The sequence below is a fragment of the Arachis stenosperma genome, chromosome 4 (assembly GCF_014773155.1).
Source record: "Arachis stenosperma cultivar V10309 chromosome 4, arast.V10309.gnm1.PFL2, whole genome shotgun sequence".
Lineage (NCBI taxonomy): Eukaryota > Viridiplantae > Streptophyta > Magnoliopsida > Fabales > Fabaceae > Arachis > Arachis stenosperma.
In genome coordinates this window covers 59,392,345-59,418,090 of record NC_080380.1, presented here as the reverse complement: position 1 = coordinate 59,418,090, position 25,746 = coordinate 59,392,345, and the positions used below count along the sequence as shown (strand labels likewise).

Below are 25,746 nucleotides of genomic sequence, written 5' to 3'. Positions count from 1 at the left end.
TGAAGTCCTCGTCGCTCATACAGACAACCCTTCCGAGCCTCTTGCACAACTGTGAGAATGTACCCAATCTAGAATGGTAGATTGTCGACAGTTCCCCAGATGGGCACAGGCACTTCTCCAGATCCATGTCAATCTTTGCTGTCTTCGACCACCATCGCAGCTGTTAAACCCCATTTTTAAGGTTTATCTTATGCTTGATTTAGGTGGTTTTATCACCTTTTACCTGCATTTATTTAATGAAATAGCATGGTTTCATGATTGTCTCCTAATTTGTGCTTTAAGTATGAAAACATGCTTTTTAGGCCTTTAATTAGCTAAATTTAATTCACCTTTCATTCCACTAGATGCCTTGATGTGTTTGTTAGTGAATTCAGATTGAAAAGGCTAGGAATGGATCAAAGGAATGAAGAGGAAAAGCATGCAAATGGAGAACTCATGAAGAAACAAGGATTCGGGATGCTGAGATCAACGCGCACGTGCAGTAGACACGTACGCGTACATGGTGCGAACACGTGGATAGCAAAGTGTCAAGCGACGCGTACGCGTGACCCATGCGTACGCGTCGATGCTCACACGTGACCCACTTAAAGTGAATCCACTGAGGGTGATTTCTGGGCTTCCCAGGCCCAAATCCAACTCACTTCTGATGCTATTTAACCCAAGGATTGAAGGGGAATCAACATCTTTAGTCAAAGTTTAGTTTTAGAAGTAGTTAGAGTTAGTTTCTAGAGAGAGAAGCTATCTCTTCTCTCTAGAATTAGAATTAGGTTAAGATTAGGAATTCTTAGATCTAGGTTTAATTCATGCTTTGATTTACTTTTCCTCTATCAATTCTTGTTCTTCTACCTTTTCTTTCTTAGATTAGTAATTTACTTCTTGTAATTCTTTATTTTTATATTGATGCACTCTTCCTTCTATTTTATTTTAATGTAATTTGAGGTAATTCATGTCAATTGTTCTTTCTTTGATTGTTGTTGTTAATTCTTTGCAATTAGTAGTGTTAGATTTTATTCTTGTTGTCAATTTACTACGCTTTCCTTTTATGCCTTCCAAGTGTTTGTCAAAATGCTTCGAATGATGTTAGAGTAGAATTTTATGTTCTTGGCTTAGGATGGTAACTTAGGAATTCTTGAGTTACTAATGTCCAAGTGATTGATGATTGGTAGCCATTGACTCTAGCTCTCATTAATTCAATTAGTAAATAGCTAGGACTTATGGACTTGGATTGATATAGCTCATTTGACTTTCTTTTACTTGTTAGAGGATGACTTAATGGGATTGATCCTTGCAATTATCATGTTGTGGTTAGTGATAAGGATAGAGATCCTTGACAACCAAACCTTGCCAAGACCTTTTTACCATTTGAATTCCATTGCCATTTTGCTCTTCTTGTTTCTTATCCAAAACCCCAAAACATACAACCCATAACCAATAACAAGAATACTACCCTGCAATTCCTTTGAGAGACGACCCGAGATTTAAATACTTCGGTTATTAGTTTTATTCGGGGTTTGTACTTGTGACAAACAAATTTTTGTATGAAAGGATTATTGTTGGTTTAGAAACACCATCAAATTTCTGTTCATCAGCAGCACGAGGGTATCGGGAATAACCACAACATCAAGCTGCACCAAAACAGCTAGTATATGTACACATGGGAGCCCGAAGGACTCCATTCTCAAACAGGAGCACGCGAAGGTGTTCATTGTATTCTCGTGCTTAACTTGCCATGCCATTTCTGGTTTCTGGTACTTCTGAACGTTGAAAGTCTGGCCACCTTCTATCTCAACACAAGCATTTATCCTCACTCGCACACACTATTTTAGCGACTCATGATATCTCCAAAACATCTCCCATGTGAATCGTGTGGCACCAGACTTCTCTAAGTCTATGAACTGAGTTTGCAAGACCGGAGTCCTATAGCACGATCAAAATTTCAACTCATCCTCATTGTCTCTAAGAAAATCCACACACCTCTACAAGTTTGTCACAAATTCAATCACCACATACCTGCTTTCCACAAACCGTCCCAGTTTTGCGTGCAAAGACTCGCACCGAGAAGTTGTTCTAATCCCCGCAAAGAATCTTCCTCTAATATAAGTAGTTGACAATGAATACTTCTTCCTGTACAACTCCTGTACCCATTCAACCTCCCTCATGCCACATTCGTCAAGCATTATCTCCCACATCACCTCAAATTCGTTTGTCTCGATGTCTACCAACATGCAATATTTAAAAAGTTGTGTGAATCGTGGGTCACAAATATTTGACATCACATTCCGAAGAAGATGCCATGCGCACAACCGGTGATGAGCAGTAGAAAAAATCCTTTGAATAGCTATGTGTATTGTTGGATCCCCGTCAGTGATTACCGACTTTAGTGCTACACACCCCCATACACTCCAAAAATTGATCAAGCACCCATACATAAGATTCATGTGACTCGCATGACACTAAAGTCGTGGCAAATACGCAGGTCTGGTTGTGATGGTTAACCCCATAAAACACCACTACGAGTCGATTGTATTTGTTCCTCCCATAGGTCGCATCGAATGCCAGCACATCACCAAATACCCCATAATCATACTGACTGCGCCCATCACTCCAAAACAAGTCGCACAAGTGTTGTTCAAGACCTAATCTATGCCTCCAAAACATTTTCCCATCAACACGACCAACACCTTCTAGGAATCGAATTGCCGCATTTACATCTCTATCCTGCAATGTTCTTTGTCTCCTCACCTCGTTATATATATCTTACTTTGTAAACGAGACCATGTTGAAGCCACCAAGCTGGGCTGCAAACGATTCATAGATCTTCGGAATGATAATTCCTATATCCCGCATGATGGTTAGGTGAGCAATCTCAACCTCTGAAATTTTCCTGTGTGATCTCAAGAAATCAACAAACTTCCCCAGCAGCAACTCGTGACTGTGCTCATCAATAAATCGTGAGACATACCACTTTCCGCTACCGTCTTTCCTCTTAATCCTCATCTCAGCCACACAACCACATTGAGTTACCACTTTATGCTCCCTCTTTCTATCAGTCTTCTCCAACCATTTCTTCTCTCTGAACCCCTCTCTATTGCAGACAAAAGTGTACCTAACAATCTCTCCGACAATATTTCTTACCTTCTTTCCTTGTCTTGTTGCAAACCCCTTAATGCGGCTATAGTTATTATAGAAACCTCTTGCCTCCTCATGCATGTTAAATTCCATTAGAAGAATGTCTTCCGATCTAAGCCCACCAATATCTACATATCCAAGAGACCCCCTCCATTATCTCACTCCAAATCTCCAACCACATCTTCAGCGTCAATGCCCAGGTCAAACAACGCTTCCTGCAAATAGGTCAACAAAACCATGATGGCAAAACCAAACATACATTACAAACTTGGCAAAGTATTTGGTGGAGCTCTTGTAGAAGGGTCCATCAAATGAAGTTGAGTAACATATTTGTATGTCGAGAAAAAAACACTTAATTGATAAATGACTCCTTCTCTTTCATGGTTGAAACTCTAAGCATACTCTATTTTATCTACACACTCCACAGATTGCAAATTTGACTCAACATTACTCATCTATGAATATTTATTTAGTTAAATTGTTAAATTGTACACGACACAAAGTTAACGAAAGACTCGTTTATTTATTAATGTTCTCAATTATTTCACATCTTTCATTCTTTTTACATGACTTTGATGTAGGATATTGATAAGAAGATTTATACCGGTTCAAAATTTCACAAAATAATTCCATTGATAGTATAGTTCAAACCGATAATCGATCCTCAAATCAAAGTTTAATTTTGGTTGTCACAAGTTCAACCCAATAAAAGTAACCGAGAGTATTAGTCTCGGGTCATCTTCTCAAGGAATTGCAGTGAGGTATGCGTATTATTGGTTATGGTATCCAAGGGGTGGGTTGGTAAAAGGGCAAGTAATTAAAATGGCAAGAAAAGTAAAGCAAACAATTAAAGAAAGCAAGTAATAAAGAGAGACATTCATGGCAAGGATTGAGAATATAGGCTTTCTATCCTAGTCACTCATAACAATAATTAACAAATTTATCCTATTACGTCATCCCCAACGATGGAAGAAAGTACAATATTATCTTCACACTTGAAGAAAGTCTAATAAGACTAGTTAATCTCAATCCAAAAGTCCTAATCAACTTACTAATTGAATTAACAAGAGATTAGAGTCAATAGAAATAATATTAACTAACAACTCTAGATCGGCAACCTAACTTGGGTGTTCATGACTCAAGATTGCCTAATTCCTCTTTCCAAGTCAAGAATGCTCAAAAAGCTACTCTAACATCCAACCAAGCATTTTGTCAAACACTTGGAAGGCATAAAAGGAAAGCATGGTAAATTGCAAGAAATAGTAAATTCTACCAGTACCCAATGCAAGAAAAGTAAGATCAACAACTCAATTCAACAATAAAAGAACATCAAACATCAAATTGCATTAAAAGAGATACAAATCCAACATGAGCATTCATAAAACTAAAGAGAGACATAAAAGGAAAATTAACACTACAAACTAAGAGAATGAAAGTGTAGAAACAAGAAACTCTAAAGGAAATAAGATGAAAACAAGAATTAAACCCTAGATCTAAGATGCAAATTGACCTAAGAACCCTAATTCTAGAGAGAAGAGGGATCTTCTCTCTCTAGAAAATTAACCTACATGATGCTAACCTACAACTAATTGCTCCCCCTTTGCCCAAGCTTGAATTCTGCATGAAATAGCCTCTGGAAGCAGTTGGATTTGGGCCTGGAAAGCTCAAAAATCTCCCCCAGCGTACGCATGGGTCACACGTACGCATCGTCTGACATTTTCTTATCACGCGTACACGTCATGTCACGCGTATGCGTCGCCTAGCGACCTCATCTCCAGGCGTGCGCGTCTGTCACGCGTGCGCGTCGATGTATGCATTCTAAATCCTTGTTTTTTCATGAGTTCTCCACTTTACATGCCTTTCTCTTCACTCCTTCCATCCAATACTTGCCTTATGAACCTGAAATCACTCAACAAACACATCAAGGCATCGAATGGAATTAAGATGAATCAAAATTAGCTATTTTAAGGTCTAAAAAGCATGTTTTCACTCTTAAGCACAAAATTAGGGAGAATTACAAAATCATGCTATTTCATTGAATAAATGTGAGAAAAGTTGATAAAATCCCCTAAATTAAGCACAAGATAAACCATAAAATTGGGATTTATCAGATATAAACAAAAAAAATTTTAATTCATAGATACACAACACATAGCACATTTTTCTTATTTTTTTAATGCACATAATTCATAATTTACTGACATAGAATTACACATTATGCTTATGTCATTAAAAAATAAAGGCAAAGTTACCTTCTCAAACATGTCTAACAATTATTAAATAAAATAAATTACAAATTATTAACAATAAAGGGTAAGTTACCCTCTCTGACATATCTAACAATTACTAAATGAAATAAATTACAAATTAATCATAACAAAACATTTTTCTCTGAATTACAGGAGTTATTAACAAAACTCATTTCATAATTTTCAATTTTTTTCAAACTCATTGTTCATTAAAAAGTTCAAAACTTAGACAAACTGAATTAAATTATATCATCATAGTTAATATAAACTCTTCATCTAGCATGAAGCTTAATATCTTAACTAATTAATCATGATTCATTTTTTTCCTAACTACAAGAGTTTTAGAGGAGTTCTACTTTATAATTTTCTTAATTTTTACGTTATCAAAAAAGTGTGATTCTAACTTTAATAATATCAATACGAAAAAATAATTAACTAATTGAAACTCACGAGTCTAACTCAAGAACCCAACTAAAAAGACTAAGCGTTCATTGAAAATAACTTAGTGGCGAGAGGAAAAGAGTCGATCAAACTCAGAGAGAAGCAACACATTCACTCATTCTTTTCTCTCTTTTGGTTTCCATCTTCTATATATGTCTTTCCATGTTTACTTAATTTCCTACATCTTTTTTCTCCAAAGGCATATCATCCACAACAATGATTGCTCAATTCGCTAACCACCGTAAATTCAGTTCTTCTGGATTTTGAACTTCTTAATAAAAGATCGGTTTCAAGAGAAATGAAAATTATAAAATGAGTTGGATGAAATAACTTGCCTGCAAACTTAACAAGTTCACTCGCAACATATTACTTCGACATCATTCCAACATAATTAACCAACTCATAACCACTCCTCAGTGTCCCTAAACCGTTCTTTAATACTAAAAAAACTGTCATTGCACATTTGCACCAACAAGCACCCTCACCTTCTCTATCTATGAGCCACAAAAATAAAAAACACCTATAGTTATGTTACCTTCCCACTAGCCACACCGTGGCAATGCCTCATTAAACAACCTAGTTAATAATAAATCCTTACATGTTGCTCACAATTATATTCTTACACCTCAATACCTCACTGTCAACCCTGTTCATTCTTGGCCAATTAGAGAAAATTGCATACATACTCCCTCGTCTGCATAATTGGTTTTCGCTTGCGAAAACATCTCCACCATCGCCACGTTCCATTTCCACGGGTCTTCCACCTTGCTGCTACTCGATGTCATTCTCTATTGCAGTTCCCTTACCTGAAATCATACCCATCACACAAACTCAATTACTCAACAACTCTAGCGTCACTACTCGTCATTAGCCATGATGCTACCAACCACCAAATCTTCAACCAATTCAAGAAATTCAACACACACATTCATACTCAACAAATTCAAGAAATTCAATAAACTAAGTTAGACAGATTCATACTAAAAAATTCAACAAACTCAGGAAATCCAAAAAATCCAACAAATAGATTCACACTCGACAAATTCAGCTATTCGAGATATTAACCTAAACAGATTTATACTAAAAATTTGTTTCTGTATGTTTTTTTTTTTCCTAAAAATCCAATTAAACAAAAAAAACCTTCGAACCGGTCTGGTGATAAAAAAATCGCCGGTTCTCATATTTTCATCAAGACCGTATGGCTGACCTAGATTTTTCCCTCGATCCCAAACTCCCAATTCAAAAGGTAAATTTGGCTTTCATTAGTCCTCCATCGAGGACATTTTTTATCTAGTATAGTACTCTCACAAAAAAAAAAAAAAACAAATGAGTCCATAAGAGAATGGCCCTTTCTTTATGATTTTATCGTACATATAGCCCAAACAATGTGATGATGGCCCTGTGAAGAAACAGCCCATCATCTGTGGTTCTGAACATTTTCAGCTATGTTATAGTAACATATGGGTTGCACTGCGCCAAGTTGTGGAAGCCGCTACTGTTACTGGATTTTCTCGACTTTTCTCTAATGAGTTCGAGGTTTCTTTAGTCATTTACATTCACACTTCAAGACAAAAGTCACACTTGCAACTTAATAGTATATGGCATAGCAAATTGTCAGTAAAACTGACTAGTCTTCCTATAATTGTAGCATATGAGAGAACCTACTTTCAAATTGTTTAACTTGTTGAGCACATTCACTTTTAAATATTAGAGCCAAAACTCATTTTGCTTGGAAGCATATCCAAAAGATGTATGATCCCTACCTTTAAGATTTTCAACACATGGAATAGTCATGTTAATTTTTTCAACACATGGAATAGTCATGTTAATTTTCTATATGTGCTATCGTACTTCTGAAATGATATGTTTAATCATATTTGATTTTTGAGATTGTTTAACACTTTTTAATATTCAGATTTTACCTAATTTTTTTATATTGATTTTAAAAATATTCATTATAATATTATACACTTTACCAAATTTTAGGTAACTAAGATGAAGATTCACATGTGACATTGACAGCTGAGAACTGTTAAATAATTTGATATATTTAATTTGATATATTTGATTAAATTATCATCGAATGATTTTTAACTTTTAACTTTACATGAAGACAACTGTAAGTGAGTTTTCACCAACAACTAATGAAATCACTAAATTATATTTGGCTTGTTAATCATCAAAACTTTTGGAATAATTTGAAACTAACAAATCTAACCCAAATTCTAAATAAAATCACTAAATTATATTTGGCTTGTTAATCATCAAAATTTTTGGAATAATTTGGAGCTAACAAATCTAACCCAAATTTTCTAAAATTATGTTGTTCTTCTTTTCTTCTTTTTTCTTCTCTTGTTTGTTCTTCTTTATCTTTATTTCTCTTTTCTTATTTTCTAATATACTTTTTTTTCTACTCTTCTTTTCTTCTAAGAACATTTTTCTTTCCCTTCTTCTTCCCTCCTATTCTCATCTTCTCTTTTCTTTTATTCTTCTATGGTTAATTTTCTCTTTTTTTTATCTCATATTTTCAGATTCTCTTTTTTCTTTCAAATGTTCAACTTTTTTATTTTTTTTATTTTGTTGGAATTCACCATTAAAAGAATATTTTAATCAAACAAGTTAATTTTTAAATTGAATTATACAAAAATATAACACTGAATTTAGTTGAATAACATGAAAGTTATTTTTAATTCTACAAATAATTAGTTGAATAATACAAGAAAACTCAAATTTTAATTAATAGCATAAAAATATATCTTGAATCACTCATAAATTTTTTTGAATTCTATGTTTATTGTTGTAAAATTTTTGTATTTATCATTAGAAATTATGCATTTCTTTTTATTTTTCTTAAAAAAATTGTTTATCTTTAATAATTTTTTTTGTCTGGTGTATAACTTCGAAATATTAATTTTATCCTTGTAATATAAAACTCTAAAATATAAAATATAATAATATATGTGTGCATACTTTATAATATGAATAGAAATTATACTAAATTGTATGTGCAGACATTAATTATAGCATGCCAAAATTCAATCTGACCATTTTTGGTCAAAATTGGTTGACTCTATAGAATTTTTTTTATAATGAATAAACTGTTAAGAATTTCACAAATGGAATCGCAACTAGTTTGCTACATTTTTTAACATGGGACAAGTTGAAAAATTACTCTCTCACAACAAACTTTCTATTTGAGGGAGAAGTTTCTAATACTGCATTTCCTCCAAGGCAGAACAGTTCTTACCTCCAACATTTGCAATTTTGCAGTATACTACACAGCTTTTGGTCTACTAATAATAACGGCATTCAATATGCAAACATTGCAAAGTTACATCCAAATTTAAAATTAAAAAGGAAACATTAGAATCAATAGGCCATATTTACAAATATTCATGTCTCGTACCAGAGGATGTCATTCATCCGGCATTGTGTTCATTGCAAGGCCTTTAATCACATGTCGGCATTGAAACCTACCAGGGAAAAAATATGGAAGTGTATAAATATAGTAGAGGAATAAATACAACAGAAGATATCACGAACTGAGGAAGCTGTACTATGAATCCCAGCTACAATTGAAGCGGTTGCAGCCTACATCCCTAAACGGCTATAAAACCAAATAACTTCTTTATATCACACCTCACATCTGTACCTAAATCCATCTTTTGCCACCTTTGAACTGCTTTTTTATTTATATAAATATTAAAATTTTTAATTCCCTAAATATTTATAGAAGTTTTGCGAAAGTACACATTACCAATTCAAGGAACTAAAACATTTTTCATATTTATATCAATAAAAAGTCACCTTTAAACCATGAAAAAAAAATCATAGTTGGGAAAAATATAAAAATATATTGTAATCCAAACTAATAAGTTTTAGCTAAAAAAATAGTTCAATAAGCAAAAACAACATTTACAATTTAACAATTTAAGTATCAAATCTATACATATTACGATGAAAATTGCCTTGTATATCCAGCATTTTTTTCAATTCTTTCTTTATTTTTTGTATCTATAGACATATATTTTACCATTACTATTAAATGTCACCGGAGATTGTGAGTGAACCGTATCCATACAAGCTTTCAAAAGTAATTCCAAAATAACCTTTAGGTTATGATGCTTGCTTACGCAACCCTTACAACCATTAGGCCATGGTTGATTTTATGTTTTTGTATCAAATAAAGAGTATACACTTATATCTAAAAGCATATGTATTACATGATATATAATAATCTATACCTATTTGTTCAATATCATCAATTTATAACTTTAAATTTATTAATAAAATTGAGGCTTGACGAGCACGAAGTGGTAGACAAGGTGCTAGTATTAACAAATATAAAGAATCAATCTATACCCAGTTTGGTAATTATATCACTTAAAAATAGTACATTTCGAACACAATAGATTATCTTAAAATTACTTTTCAGATAAAGTATTTAAAACAAACTGACTACTGCATAATCGATTTTTTTAAAAGCAATTATACAAATAAGTGATTAAAGAAAGGAGTTTAATATTTTAGCAGTTCCGAACATATCTATTACCTCCGTATATGCATGTTTGTGTCTCTAAAACACTAATCAAATTAGCATAAGGGCCTGTTTGATTAGCAGAATTTTTTTTCTGTTTCATATTCTAAACAAGAAAAAAAATTGAAAAACAATAAAATCTAAAAAGATAAAGTACTATTTTGGTCCTCAATATTTGGGTCATATTCTAATTTGGTTCTTACTGTTTTAAAGGTTCTATTTCTGTCCCAAAAAGTTTCAAACAAGTTAAATTTGACACTAATAATTAACAAAATGAGTGACACAGGCATTAACAACATTACTAATTAAGTCATATTCTTCCATGTGTTAGTAAAACACTAAAACATAACCAAAACCTTCTTGTGACACTTCTCAATTTTCTTTTTGTACAAAACTCCAAATCCTAACTATCAATCATCAATGCTTCAAAATAAAAGGAAAAACTTTTAAGTTAGTAATTGTTGGAGGATCGATTTTACTTACAAATTGAAACCGAATGCTATTAGCTCTTCAATATAAGAATTTTGTTTGTGTCAAATTTAATGGTGGGACAACATTGAACTCACTTAAAACATTTTTGGGATTGAAATAGAATCTTTGAAAGTTTTTGGGATTGAAATATGACATTTGAAATATTAGAGACCAAATTAGAATTCGACCCAAACGTTAGGGACCAAAATAATACTTTACTTAATCTAGAAAGAAAAACATATAAAACATTGAAAATAAAATTGAAAAGAAAAACAGTTTTACAATTCAAACAGTACCTTATATTTTCCATATAGGCTTGGCATATGAAATCATAATATACTAGAAAGTAGAGAGCAAGAAACCAAATGCTATTTAATTATGGGGATTATATTGAGCAGCACGGGAAATTTAAGGTTCCATGGTTTACTAGCATATAAACAAGCAAATCGTAGGCAGTAGGCACATATAAAAGCCAAACCACCCAAATGAAGTTATAAACAATATATATTATATATTAGATGTGGTTATACCAGATCATATCTTCTGAAGGAACAGCTACTTCCTCTACCTGGTTGCGGCACTTAACCAATAGCTTCAAAGGCACAACCTAGAGTGAAAATACAGTTCAGTAGCTAGCAATACAAAACAAGTAAAACAGCCATTGCCTTCAACTCCCAAATAAGAAAACCAATAAAATTGTTTTGGTGTATTGCTAGTAAAACAATATGCAAGCAAGATTGAAAGCACAAAACCAAATTCACTACCATGTAAACCTGAATCATACTAACATACGTATTAAGATGTATAAAAGGATATATGTTTTTACTGCATAAGCATGCTACATCAAAATTAGTTTTTTTTTTCCCTAAAAAAGAAAAGAAAAAGAAAGAAGTAAGTTCAGTTGTCTCTGTGAGACCTCATCATGGAATCAAACATTGATGCTTGTACCGGTTAGGCTACCTACATTACGCTCTTTCGGCGAGCCCCTTATGTGACCCTATGAATTATGGGATGCTTTGCACCGGGATGCCCTATTGTTTCGGTTTCAAAGGGAAACAAGTCAACTGCCAGTCTGCCAAAAGCATCATCAATCAAATCCATAACTTGAAAGGGAAGCAAGTTTGCCAATTTCTAAGTTGAACTATTTTCTAAAAGAGACAATATTAACAAAGAACTCTCCATAGCTAAGACAATTCCATACCCAAAAAACTGACAAAGGAATTGATGATGTAATGGTGTTCACTAATCCCACCACTAGAATTATTAAAGGAAACATTTAATTTCTATTATATGAAACAGAATATTAGGTACAAGGCATATTTGAATAAAGGAAGCTAGAGCACCAAACAGAGAGCACTGCTTTATGCTTTAACAAATAAGTAAAGCACAAGCATCACTAACAAACATTGAAAAAAGCAGTATGATACCATCATTCACCTGAAACATTGAAACAATAACACCCTAGATGCAGTATGTCATGGTTTACCTGCTTGTGATACCTAAAATCACGTTTTGGCAGAAAATGCAGAGGCTGATTGAATGAAGAAGGGGCCTTAAACAGCAGAAACAATTTGAGAGGACCTGCACAAAAGCAGGTAAAGCACAACCATTATGACACCTGATGGTAGAGCAAAGAAAATAAACAAGGAGATAATATAAAGAAAACTCGGATTTAATGATTAACAATTGTCAGTAAGCAATGTCAATGATAAGTACTACCGGGATAGTTGACAGACCCAGCACCCTTTGATATCAATGCCCGAATTGCCTGTAAAGTAAAAACACAACACATAACCTTACACTCTCTTTCCCCTCACAAAGCATAATGCATCATAATTCTCAATATGAACAGCATAAGGAACCTTTCTCGACAGCCCTTCTGCCAGTTTACTTCTCCCGAAATCATCTGAATCTGATGTATGTGCAGCTCCATGAGAGAAGTTCAAGACATAGATGTGCAGGGGCCGAAGAGGGCTAGCTCCAAGAGCCAATACAAGCTTCTCCATGGTGGGGACTTGGCTGATCATCACTTTGATGGCAGTTTGCACTTTCAAGAGTGTGTTCATGAACTTATCCATTCTCCTGATTCCCATCTTAATGTCCCTCATTTTGCTCACTTGCTGTCTTCGAAATGATGTTTTCGCTGTGGTTCCTATAGCCAACTCCTGAGACCAACAATCAAAATCTGGGAAATTAGGATAAGGGATTTAGAATGGAGCAGTGGAATTAGCGGTTGATTATGATAGAAAAATGGAAATATCTGTGTTTGTATGAATATCACCAAAAAAATGGGAATGTAAAATGGAAATATGATAAATGTATGAATGTGAATATTTGATTGAGAAGTAAGAAGAATTATTAAATCAAAATTAACAATTACAGAAGGAAAAAACACACACACACACACTCTCTCTCTCTCTCTCTCAGAGATAAGCAAAACATCTCAATTCACTTTTGAAATAATCCATTATAATAGTTTCTACCCGTATTTATACTATGAGAAAGTATAGGAAACCAATAAAATATATGTACAATGTATAAAATCGAGGGGTTAGAAATGTTCGATTCAGTAGGATATTAGATGTTTATTATCTCTGATACCCGGATGGTTATTCTGGATAGTATGAGTGTATTGTGTTTGAGAAATTAGTAGTATTTTATCCTAGATGTTCATTTTTTAACTCATATGAGGCTAAATAAACAGCCCATTGTACACATTGTACAAATCCTCTATTGGCTCTCTAGCAGGATTCTTATACTATTTTCACTCGCAACTAATACTATTCTACCAGGTATAACAAAAAGCATTCGAATCATAATTTGAACATACCAGCTCTTTATACTCGGAATGCAATGTATCAAATTCCGCGCTCATATCCTGCACCGTGCTGCATAAACGAAATGGCCTTCAGAGCTCAAATTTTTATGAATAAGAATTTTGGGTGCACAATCCCGAAAAAATGAAACTGAAATTATTGCAGTGATCATTCTAATTAATAATTTCTATTCAACTGAAGGAATTAACAGCAGAACGTGCGAAATTATGGGAAAATGAAACAAAAAAAAATTGAAAAAAGTGAAATTGCGTAGGAGATGGAATGAAAACGATGTGATTGAAAATTGAGGGCCGTTACGAGGGGATTTGGAGATGCATGTAAAGGAGGAAGGAAACGACGTCGTTGACGGTGTGAAAGATCGTTGAACCATCCAACGCGTCTGATGCTATGTTGATTACACTGTAGTCCACTTCCGGTTCCGGTTCGGAGCTAAAGTTGCCTTCCATTTCCGCACTGCAGTGCTCTCTCGCCTCCCTCTCCCTCTCTTCAAATTCAAAACTTTTTATCTTTCATACAGAAAATTTGAAAAGGATTTTTTGGTACTAGGGTTGGCAAGGGTAACTCGTAACATAGGGTTTGAATTTTTCCTTAATTCTAATTTATCCTGATTCTAACTGCGAGTGGAAAATATTTTTAAATTTTAAAATTCTAATTCAATCACACTTTAAAGTTTTAAATTTTATCTTATTTATTTTTACTCAAAAAATAAAAATTTTTAAATAAATATAAAATTTAACCATTCTAAATTTCATACATATTAATAAAATTCAAAATAAAAAAGTTAAATTCAAATTAAATTTAAAAACAATAAAATCTTAAAAAAATCTAACATAAAATTACAAATAATATGGCTATTAACTAATTTAGTGGTTATCTCAAATTTTTATAGGACGAAGATTATGAATTCAAAACTCACTTTTTTTACTATATACATAACTATTACATGTATATTATATAAATATTAGGAATGAGGGTAGGATAGGGTAGGGTCTACCCTAAACCCGTATCCTACCCTACTCATAGGCAAACTCGCATCGCACTCTACCCTACCCACAACGGGTCGGATAGACAACCCTACCCGAATGGGTTGGTCCAGGTTGAGTATTCGCGGGTAGGATATATATTGACAACCCTATATAGTACTTTTTTAGTGTTGTCACATTGGCATTTGGTACTAATTATTTATTGTAAATTATTTATTCAAATGTTACTATTTTTAAATTGTTCTTTTAAATAGCTAAAATGCTAAATCAAAAAGCGCTTTTATCATAGTTGTCCGAACCAAACCGGTGATTAAACTAGTCGAATTATTAGGTTATTGGTTTAATCAGTGGGCCACTGATTGAATCGGTCCTATGTAAATAAAAAATAGTCAAAAATTTAAAATACATATTTTCACTAACATTTTAAGAATATCTAGCTATTCTAAAATAATATAGAACATGAACGATAAGTATTTTGTTAATTTTATTCTATCATAAATATTTTATTTTGTTTTTATATTAAAATAATTATTATTTTCAAATTTTAATAATTTATTAATTAATTTATATCTATTATACTATTATATATTTCAAGTATTTATTAAAAAAAAGATATTATATAATTATGAAAAGAAAAAATAGAGTTTATAATTATTGTTAAATATAAATATAATTAATTTAAGAATGAGTGAATTTCTAACTAAAATTAAAATAAATTAAATAGAAGTAAACTATTTGTCTATTTGATAAAAGATAATAAATTAAATAGAAGTAAACTATTTGATGAAATATATATATATATATATATATATATATATATATATATATATATATATATATATAGTAATTTATTGTATAATATGTACAAGGAGCAATTGCTTCTTAATCGTAAAATAGTAACACAAATGGGTATCTTAAAGGGGAATTGCCTTCTTGTGATTTGCCAACGAAATTATAACATAAAATAAGAATTTTTCGAAGAATGAACTCATGGAAGATAGTAGAGTAGGGATTTGTATAATAAAATAGAATTCATATGATAAAGTCATTAAAATGAACAAGCACGGCTCAATAAAAAAAAGGTTGATTCTTCGTTATAGATTATCTTTTTTCTTATAAGACAACAATCAAAATTTGATTGTCATAGTTTTCGTTTTCGTAAATTTATCCATTTTGGTTTTTTATTTCTAGGCCCGTTCATTTTGAATTTGGTAGTTTGACCGTGGAATTTCGTTCTTTTTTTTATTTCCGGAATATGAGTGTGTGACTTGTTCTAATTGATCTTATTACAAATACAGAACAAAAATAAAGGATCTGTCATCTTGATAGAGATAGTTTTACCCCGTCAGATATTATTTTCTAGTATCTGGAGCACGGAATATATAAAAATAGATTTTAAAAAGTATTAAAACTATGATTTATACTTAATATTTCGACCTCGCAACCTGACTTTAATAATATCTATAAGAGTTGGGCACTTTAACCATTCAGCCTATATATATATATATATATATATATATATATATATATATATATATATATATATATATATGTATATATGTATATGTATGTATGTATGTATGTATGTAAATTATAATTATATGTATGTATTATAAGAATGAGTGTATGTATTATAATTTGTAAATATATTAACAAGAAACATGATAGCTTAGTGGCTGTGAATGACATCCCTTTCATTAAAAACAGGGGCTTGCACCCCATCTCAATCATTTTGAGAAAATTATAAATTCCAAATGGTTCGAGCGGATCGGACTTTACTAAATTTGACCGATTTTTGTCGGTTCATCCCGGATTTGATTGGTTTATATCGATTCAAGTATCGGTTTGATTTATCAATTTTTCGGTCAAATTGGTAACGAGGGATAAATGTTGGTCTAACATTTTTTAAAAGAATTTCATTGCAAGCAAAGTCCAAACCAACAATCAATTCCCAATCAAAGTTTAAAAAGGTTGTCACAATACAAATCAAAATAACCGGGAGTATTAATCCCGGGTCATTCTTCCTAGGAATTGCAATAAAATGCTCAATTATTAGCTATGAAGGGATATTGAGGTTTTGAATAATAGACAAGAAAATAAAACCAACAATTAAAGAAATATAAATACTAAAAGGCTACTCAAGGCAAGGATCAAGAGTCAAGATTTCCTATCTTGGACCATTGACCACAACATGGTGATTACAAAGGATTAATTCCACTTAGTTATCCTTTAACAATTGAAGGAAAGTCAAGTGAACATAATTGGTCCTAGAACCAATTAACAACCCTAAATCACCAATGGAACTGGACATCAATAATCTCAAGGGACCTAAGTCCTCAATCACTAGCCAAGAGTATCAAAATCTACTCTAAAAACTAACCAAGCATTGTATCAAACACTTGGAAGGCATAAAAGAAAAGCATAGTAAAATTGCAAGAATATAAAATCTACAACTACCCAATGCAAGAAAATAACAATAAGACTTCAATTAAACAATAAAAGAACATAAAACATGAAATTGCATTAAATGAAAGTAGAATCAACAAGAGTTCATAATCATAAAAGCAACAAAATAAAGGGAATGACAAGTAAAACTAGAAGAGTAAAGATGTAATAACAAGAAATTAAAAGGGAAAACTAAATCAAAGCAAGAATTACCCTAGATCTAAGAGAATTCTAACCTAAATCTAACCTAATTCTAGAGAGAAGAGAGAGCTTCTCTTTCTAGAAACCTATCATAAAGCATGGTGAAAACTAAACTATCACTACTTGGTTCATCCCCCTCCAATCCTTGGGTTCAAAAGCTTCAGAAATGAGCTAGATTTGGGCCTCCTTAAGCTCAAAAATTGCCCCCAGCGTATTCACTTTAATGAGGTCACGTGACCGAAATCACGCGTGCACATGGTTTACGTGCGCGCGTCGCCTAGCAGAATTCCTCTTCACGCGTACGCGTCGGTCACGCGTACGCGTCACCTTGAATCTTCCAAATCCTTATTTTCCATGAATTCTCCATCTTGCATGCTTTCCTCTTCACTTTCTCGATCCATTCCTTGCCCTTTTTAATCATAAAATCACTAACAAACATATCAAGGCATCAAGTGGGATCAAAAGTGAATTAAATTTGATTAATTAAAGGCTTAAAAAGCATGTTTTTAACCATTAAGCACAATTAGGAGAAATTCATGAAACCATGCTATTTTAGTGAATAAATGGGAGAAAATTTGACAAAATTCACCGAATTCAATACAAAATAAACCATAAAATTGTGGTTTATCAACCTCTCCACACTTAAACAATAGCATATCCTCAAGCTAAACCAAGAAAGACAAGAAAGGAGGTATGAACATTTATTCGATGCAAACTATCTAAATGCAATCTATCTACATGCAATCTATCTAAATACATGCAACTACTTGATGATTGGATTTTTGACGGTTTATAATTTCACTAATGAAATCTCGTTGTAAAGTATATTTTCTAAACCAGACAATAATCCTTTCATACAAAAAGTTGTTTGTCACTAGTACAAACCCCTAAAATTTATAAACCGAAGTATTGGACCTCGGGTCGTTCTCCCTAGGAATTGTAATGAAGTGTCTTGTTATTGGTTGTGAGTTATATTTGGGGTTTTTAAGATTTTGGACAAGAAATATAAATGACAAAGAAAATAAACTAACAACTAGCAAAGCTCTTGGCAAGATATGAGAACTAGAAGTCCTATCCTAGTTATCTTCCTCATTTGTGATGACAAATTGTCCATTGCTCCCACTTAGTTAACCGCTAACCATGGAGGAAAGTCAAGTGGATGAATCAATTTGATTCCTCAAGTCCTAATCAACTCCTAAAGGAAAGACTAGCTTTAGAGGCATTCAAATCAATTTGCAACTTCTAATTATCAATCAACAAAGGAATTAGATAACTCAAGAGTCACTAATTACTCTACCTAGGCCAAGAGGAACAAAACCTACACTAAAATCCAGCCAAGCATTTCATCAAACACTTGGAAGGTGTAAAAGGAAAGCATAGTAAATCAACAACAAGAATAGAATCTAACAACAATTATTGCAAAGAATTAACAACAACAATCAAGGAAATCACAATTATCATGAATTACCTCAAATTGCATTATTGAAAGAAAAAAAAGGAACAACAATCTATCCAAAACAAAGTGAAAATTACAATTATCAAAGCACATAACTAGAAAGAGAAAGAGGAGAAGATTAAGACTTGATAAAAGAGAAGTGAATTAAAGCATGAATTAAACCTAGATCTAAGAAGAGAGATTGACCTAAACCTAATCCTAATTCTAGAGAGATGTCAGAGCTTCTCTCTCTAAAAACTACTCTAAACTAAAACTATGACTAATGGTAACTAACTTCAATGTCTTCCCCCTTCAATCCTTGATCCTTTTATTCCTTTCTATCAGCAATTGGCGCCAAAATGGGTTCAGAAACCCTTCCAAATCGCCAGGCACGTGTTGCTTTAATGAAGTCATGTGCGGACTACGACGCGTGCGTGCACGGTACGAGTGCGCGTCCCTGGCCGATTCTACAATGTGCGCGCGAGCACCTTATGCGCGTGCATGGCTAATTCCACTTCTTTGACTTTTTATGCTTCTCTCCACTTGTATGCTTCCTTCCTTGCTCCCTTTGATCCATGCCTAGCCTATTTCAATCTTGGAATTACTAGCAAACACATCAAGGCATCTTATGGAATCAAAGAGGAATTAGAATTCATCAAAATAAGGCTTAAAAAGCATGTTTTTACACTTAAGCACAAATACGGGAGAGATTACAAAACCATGCTAATTCATAGGCTAAATGCGAGAAAAGGTCATCAAAATACTCTAAATTCAATACAAGATAAACCTTAAAAATGGGGTTTATCACTACTTGGTCAAAATAAATCAATTTTCAAGAATACATATATAAACATAAGAGCTAAAGCAATTACAATCAAATCAAATTCACAATTGAATTGAGTTATTGAAAAGAATTTACAAACTTGCAAGATAAGAGATAATAATAGGTGAAAGCATGTAATTGAGCAATCAAACCCTCACTGGATGTGTATCCGCTTTAGTCGCTCAAGTGTATAGGGTTGATTTACTCAATTCTCCTCTAATCATGCTTTTCAAGATTTGTTATTCATCTAACAATCAACAATTATTCAATGTATGCATACAAATATCATGATGACTTTTTTGTAGGTTGTAATGGGGCTAGGTTCAAGGTAAGGATATATAGATGGCTAAGTGAGCTTGAAATTTGAATCTTTGATTAACTTAAGCTCTCACCTAACATATGCAACAAGCTATACAATTCAAAGCAAACCTAACTACCCGTTCTTCACTTTTTCACACACTCATGCATTATCTTTTTTATCACAAGACATGCATTGATTATTATTGAACTTTACTTTGGGGTATTTTGTCCCCTTTTTATTGCTTTCTTTTTCTTTTCTTTTCTTTTTATTTTTTTCTTTTTCTTTTTCTACATTTTTTCCTTTTATTTTTCTTTTGTTTTTCTCTTTTTTTTTGATGAATTATATACAAAGGTACCAATGCATATGGTTTAAACATTTAATGCATGAGTATATACCCAATTCCCAAGATCTTCAACAAAATACAAAAATTACTTTTATCTCAACCAGTGTTCCCAAATCTCTCTACACTTAGATGATACACACACTCACTAGCCTAAACTAATAAAAGATCCAAATTAAAGGACATTTATTATTTTTCACTTTAGGGTTAGTGATTTGCTAAAATTAAGAACAAAGGGGTGAAATAGGCTCAAAATATGCTAACAAAGGTGGATAAATGGGTAAGGCCATTTGGATAAGTGAGCTAATGAAATGAAGCCTCAATCATATAAATGCATTCATACACAAAATAATGGACATAAAGAATCAAATAAAATAAAGATTAGAATTATAGAAAGAGAATAATACACACAAAAAGAAAAATAGTGGTTATATGATGTAACCACACAATTAGGCTCAAAACTCATAAGTTTATGTGTTCTTAGCTCAAAAACCATGTTCCAAAATTAATTCTTCAAGCAAGTTCAACAAAAATTTTAATTCAAATTAATTGGGATGTCAATGCCCTATATAAGAAGAGTTTTCTTGGAAAATTTTATTATTTTGACTAAGTTTATTATGTATATATGCAACTTAGAAAATGCAACTAAGAATTCTAAACGACCTAAGAATAACAGAAAAATGAAATGCAAAAGTGTTGGAATTAGAAATTCGTCACCCAAAAATCACCGATCAGTCGGACGACCTCTCCACACTTAAAAGTTTGCACCATCCTCGGTGAGGGGGTATGGTGACTTTCCGGATTGCCACCACCAACTGGTGGATCAACCAGCTGCTGCATGTTCTTTTTCTATTGCTTCCCTTTTTGCTTATGGTGAATCATTCTAACAATGACAACTCAATTCATTCATTGATTATATCTACAAAAGAATGGAAAGAGGTTACCATGGTGGAGTGTCTCCCACCTAACACTTTTATTTATTGTCCTTCAGTTAGACTTATGGGGAGCTCTTTGTCATGGCAGCTTATGCTTGTTTTGGTCCTTGAACTTCCAACAATGCTTGGATCTCCAAATTGCTCCAAGATTACTAATTGATTGTACTAAGCCTTGATGGAGTTCCGAACAAGCTATGAGTCCCAAAGTTGATCCTCATGCAATAATTCGGGATCCCATACTTTGTTTTCACACCCATCTTCTAATTAATTCTTATGATTCCACTCGGGTGGTAAGCTTCTCGAATTCTCCTTAGAACTTCTAATCTTCATCCTAAATCCTTTGAATTGAGTTCCACTCCACATTTGAACCTCAAAGTTTGAGCTTCCATCCACTATGCACCTTGATTCTAGATGCCAACCAATATCCAACTCTTTTCTACTTTCTAACCTACAAATAGTCTTAAGTTGACCATCCGTTTCTAACAAAGCATATTGATATGGGCCAAAAAAATCAAAGGATGAGATTATTATCCATTCAATTTGTAATTTGGATAGTGACTTAGCAAGGAAGATATCCAATGTCCTTGACAATGTAAACTCCACTCCTTTTGACTCCTCCTTGATAACTTCTACCTTTTGACAACATTTTTCAACGTCCACTTGTTTGTCAACTTCTTCCAATTCTTTCTCATCATCAATCAAATCAAATTTTGGAGGTTTTGTGAAATCTACTTCAACACTTTGTAGCTTTTCTCCGTTAACCTCCTCTAAATCTTCTTCATCGTCATTCATATCAAATTTTGGAGGTTGTGCGAAGTCCACTTCAATATCAATTTTACATCCAATGGAAGAAGCTTCAACAAGGTCACCAATGTCATTTGGTGTAGAGTTGTCTTCAATGTTGGAACTTGCCTCTTGTTCAACCTCTCCTAGATCTTCAACTATTCCTTTATCTTCAAGAGTCTCTACTTCCTCCACCTTTTGAGCCTCCTCTTGCTTCTTTTGAAGTATGGTTGCTTGAATCCGATCCATTAATTCCTTGAGACGATCCCTTTTCTCTTGTTCCACTTCTCTAGCATAATCGGGATCATATTGCTCATGGATTGATGGATATGAGTATTCTTCCATGGAAGATTGTGGTGGGGAGGAGAGTTCATCATGTGGTTGTAAAGGAAGTGTACTAGAGCTTGGAGGTTGAGAGAGATTTTGGATTTGGTTGGATAGTAGAGGTAGGAGGAACATAAGCTCTTGGAGGGTAGAGTCAAGTGTGGTTTGAAGCTCTCTTTTCTCTTGAAGAATAATACCAAGGGTATCATCTATGGGAGCTTGGTTGGAGGGAGAAGAAGGGTTGTGAAGGTAAATATGTTGGAGTGGTGGTGGTTCAATGGGTGCTTGTTCATAATGGTCATAAGTGTGTGCATAGGGAGGATATGGATTTGGGTTGTGTGGAGGTAATTGGTGGAAATAGGATGTGGGATTGAGAGTATGGTGGTTGGAATGATGGTGTTTGAGGACCATGTTCAGAGTATGGTGCATGAAATGATGGTTATTGAGTGGCATAATCATAATAGGAACCATCATATCCATTGGAATGATATGCATCATAGAAGGGGTTGCAATCATAGTAGCTTGGTTGAGGAGGTTGCCATGATGATTGCTCATATGGATGTGGCTCCCTTCTCAAGAATTCTTCCCTCTCATAATGTGAACCATCATTAAAGTTTTCATTACCTACAACATAGTCACAACCATATCCAAAACCACAAGGATAAAAATTCATATGGAAAAGAGGAAATAAAAACAAGAATGTCAAAAAAGCAAACTCCTAATTACTAGCAAACCAAGGAATAACCAAAAAGCAAGATATTCACAATATGAACATATTCACAATAGCCAATAATATAACACCATTGCAGTTTCCCGACAACGGCGCCAAAAACTGATGAGGGATAAATGTCGATCTAGAATTTCTCAAAAGAATTTCGTTGCAAGCATAGTCCAAACCAACAATCAATCCCCAATCAAAGTTTAAAAAGGTTGTCACAATACAAATCAAAATAACTGGCAGTATTAATCCCGAGTCGTTCTCCCTAGGAATTGCAATGAAGTGTTCAATATCTAAAGAAATATAAATGCTAAAAGGCTACTCATGGCAAGGATCAAGAGTCTAGGTTTCCTATCTTGGATCATTGACCACAACATGGTGATTACAAAGGATTAATTCCACTTAGTTATCCTCTAATAATTGAAGGAAAGTCAAGGGGACATAATTGGTCCTAGAACCAATTAACAACCCTAAATCACCAATGGAACTGGATATCAATAATCTCAAGGGACCTAAGTCCTCAATCACTAGCCAAGAGTACCAAAATCTACTCTAAAAACCAACCAAGCATTGTATCAAATACTTGGAAGGCATAAAAGAAAAGTATAGTAAAATTGCAAGAATATAAAATCTACAACTACCCAATACAAGAAAATAAAAATAAGAATTCAAATAAACAATAAAAGAACATAAAACATGAAATTGCATTAAATGAAAGTAGAATCAACAAGAGTTCATAATCATAAAAGCAACAAAATAAAGGGGATGACAAGTAAAACTAAAAGAGCAAAGATGTAATAACAAGAAATTTTTTTTTTTGAAAGCAAACAGCTCAACACAATAAAGTGGAGCAAGCAGAGTGTCACAACTAACATGAACAAAACAAAAAATAAACAGAGCAAAAAATACAAATCCGTCCCCATGTCATCTCCGGCATAGCCATCAACAACTGAAGGGATCCCCACCGCTCCACTCGTTAGTACTATTCGAAGACATGTAGATGATTTCTTCAACTCCTTTGCTTGTTTGCTGAAAAATCCGTCTATTTCTTTCCATCCATAAGTTCCAGACGATCGCGCAGAAACACCTCAACCGGTGATTACGCTCTTCCTTTCTCCTCGGTTCTTCTGTCCAACTAAGAAAGTGTTCTTTCATCGATCCCGGGTAAGACCAACTTCGGCCAAAGGCTGATATCCAAGCACTCCATACCTGCCAAGCGAATACACATCCTAAAAACAAGTGATGTACATCCTCCACCTCGTTGTTACAAATAACACAAGTAACATCTTCCTGACTGATGATTCCAAACCGGCTCAACCTATCCTTTGTATTCACTCTTCCTATCAGAACAAACCAGACAAACAGCTCCACTCTAGGCGGGACCAACCCCTTCCAGACAGTTCTGGCAAAGCTGTAACTAGTTACCTCCGCTGGTATCAGTTCCTCCTGCATCACCTGCACAAATGAGTTAGTTGTAAAAACACCTCGCCTATCATATTTCCACACCACTCTATCCTCTCTGTTATGAACTAATTTCATAGGTCTCAAAATCTCATGCAACGCACTCAGGAGTTCCAACTCCCATTGGAAGAGCTCTCGCCTCCATTGGAAGTTCCAAATCCACTCAAACCCATCCCAAAACCCACAGTTCCCTATAAAGGATCCACACTGGTTTGAAATAGAGAAAAGCCTCGGGAACCGGTTCTTCAGAGGTCCACCAAGTACCCATGCATCCTCCCAAAATCGTGTCCTACACCCATCCCCAACCTCCATGGACAGGCCTGTGATCATCTTATCCCTTAAAGGTTGGTTCCTGATGTGTAAGTGGCAGATATCCTTCCATGGTCCTCCTCTAGTAGGCGGGTTATGAGTCAACAGAGGCTCATTAGGGTTCAGGTTATGACAAGAAACTACAACTTTTTTCCACAGTGGGCAATCCTCCTTAGCAAATCGCCACCACCACTTAAACAGCAGCGCTGTGTTGCGAACCACAGCATCCCCAACTCCCAGCCCACCTAACTTCTTCGGAGCCTGTACCACTTCCCACCTTACTAATGCCATACCAGTCCTACCCTCTTCTGAGCTCCACAGGAATCTTCTCTGCAGCGAGATGAGTTTCTCAGCAATAGCTTTCGGCATCTTGAACAAGCTCAGATAGTACACTGGCAGACTGTTCAACACAGATTTGATAAGAACCAACTTCCCAGCTTTGTTTAGCACCTTGGCCTTCCACAGGCTGAGTTTCTCCTCCACCTTATCTATGATAGGCTTCCATGTCTTTACTAACCTCGGATTAGCTCCTAGAGATATTCCAAGGTATTTGACTGGGAGGGCATCCCCCTTACACCCCAGTAAGTTACACATACGATCGACCCATTGCTTCTCACAATTAATTGGAATCAAACTAGACTTATCAAAATTGATACTCAGGCCTGACATCAACTCGAAGACTCTCAGAAGCCTCTTGTAATTCTTTATAGTCTCCTCTTCTGGTGGGCAAAAGAGAATAGTGTCATCAGCAAACTGAAGATGTGACAATGCTACACTATCTCTACCAACCAGTAATGGTGATATACGACCATTCCTGACTGCCTCTCCAATCATTCGATGCAACACATCCACCACCAGTACAAACAGGAACGGAGATAGTGGGTCCCCTTGTCTCAACCCTCTTTCAATGTTGAAAGGCTTAGATGGCGATCCATTTATCAGTACCGACATAGACGCAGTGGCTACACACTCCATCACCCATGCTCTCCATATATGCCCAAAGCCCATCTTCTGCAGAACAATG

The 25,746-nt window shown here is 34.2% G+C and overlaps 2 protein-coding genes across 2 annotated transcripts; both read right to left on the bottom strand.

The window, feature by feature from the left end:
* Positions 1 to 1,817: 1,817 nt before the first annotated feature.
* On the bottom strand, positions 1,818 to 3,210 carry LOC130975026 (protein FAR1-RELATED SEQUENCE 6-like). The gene is made up of 4 exons (XM_057899861.1): positions 2,776 to 3,210; positions 2,400 to 2,718; positions 2,011 to 2,215; positions 1,818 to 1,917 (listed from the first exon to the last, which is right to left on the bottom strand). Exons 1-4 carry the CDS (start codon positions 3,208 to 3,210, stop codon positions 1,818 to 1,820), a joined length of 1,059 nt encoding a protein of 352 aa, XP_057755844.1.
* Positions 3,211 to 8,889: 5,679 nt separating this feature from the next.
* LOC130973410 (uncharacterized) lies at positions 8,890 to 14,221 on the bottom strand. The gene is made up of 7 exons (XM_057897907.1): positions 13,962 to 14,221; positions 13,658 to 13,715; positions 12,690 to 12,992; positions 12,547 to 12,595; positions 12,314 to 12,408; positions 11,358 to 11,434; positions 8,890 to 9,292 (listed from the first exon to the last, which is right to left on the bottom strand). Exons 1-7 carry the CDS (start codon positions 14,108 to 14,110, stop codon positions 9,235 to 9,237), a joined length of 789 nt encoding a protein of 262 aa, XP_057753890.1. The 5' UTR covers positions 14,111 to 14,221; the 3' UTR covers positions 8,890 to 9,234.
* Between the last annotated feature and the right edge of the window lie 11,525 nt (positions 14,222 to 25,746).

What these genes read in the sequence shown, in the direction of transcription:
- LOC130975026 (XM_057899861.1), bottom strand. Translation starts at nt 3,210, where the DNA reads ATGCATGAGGAGGCAAGAGGTTTCTATAATAACTATAGCCGCATTAAG. An exon ending in AGCTTGGTGGCTTCAACATG is followed by an intron (nt 2,719 to 2,775) that starts GTCTCGTTTACA and finishes AGAACATTGCAG; the next exon opens with GATAGAGATGTAAATGCGGC. An exon ending in GGACGGTTTGTGGAAAGCAG is followed by an intron (nt 1,918 to 2,010) that starts GTATGTGGTGAT and finishes ATCGTGCTATAG; the next exon opens with GACTCCGGTCTTGCAAACTC.
- LOC130973410 (XM_057897907.1), bottom strand. Translation starts at nt 14,110, where the DNA reads ATGGAAGGCAACTTTAGCTCCGAACCGGAACCGGAAGTGGACTACAGT. An exon ending in ATGCATCTCCAAATCCCCTC is followed by an intron (nt 13,716 to 13,961) that starts GTAACGGCCCTC and finishes TCGTTTATGCAG; the next exon opens with CACGGTGCAGGATATGAGCG. An exon ending in CAGAAGGGCTGTCGAGAAAG is followed by an intron (nt 12,596 to 12,689) that starts GTTCCTTATGCT and finishes TTTACTTTACAG; the next exon opens with GCAATTCGGGCATTGATATC.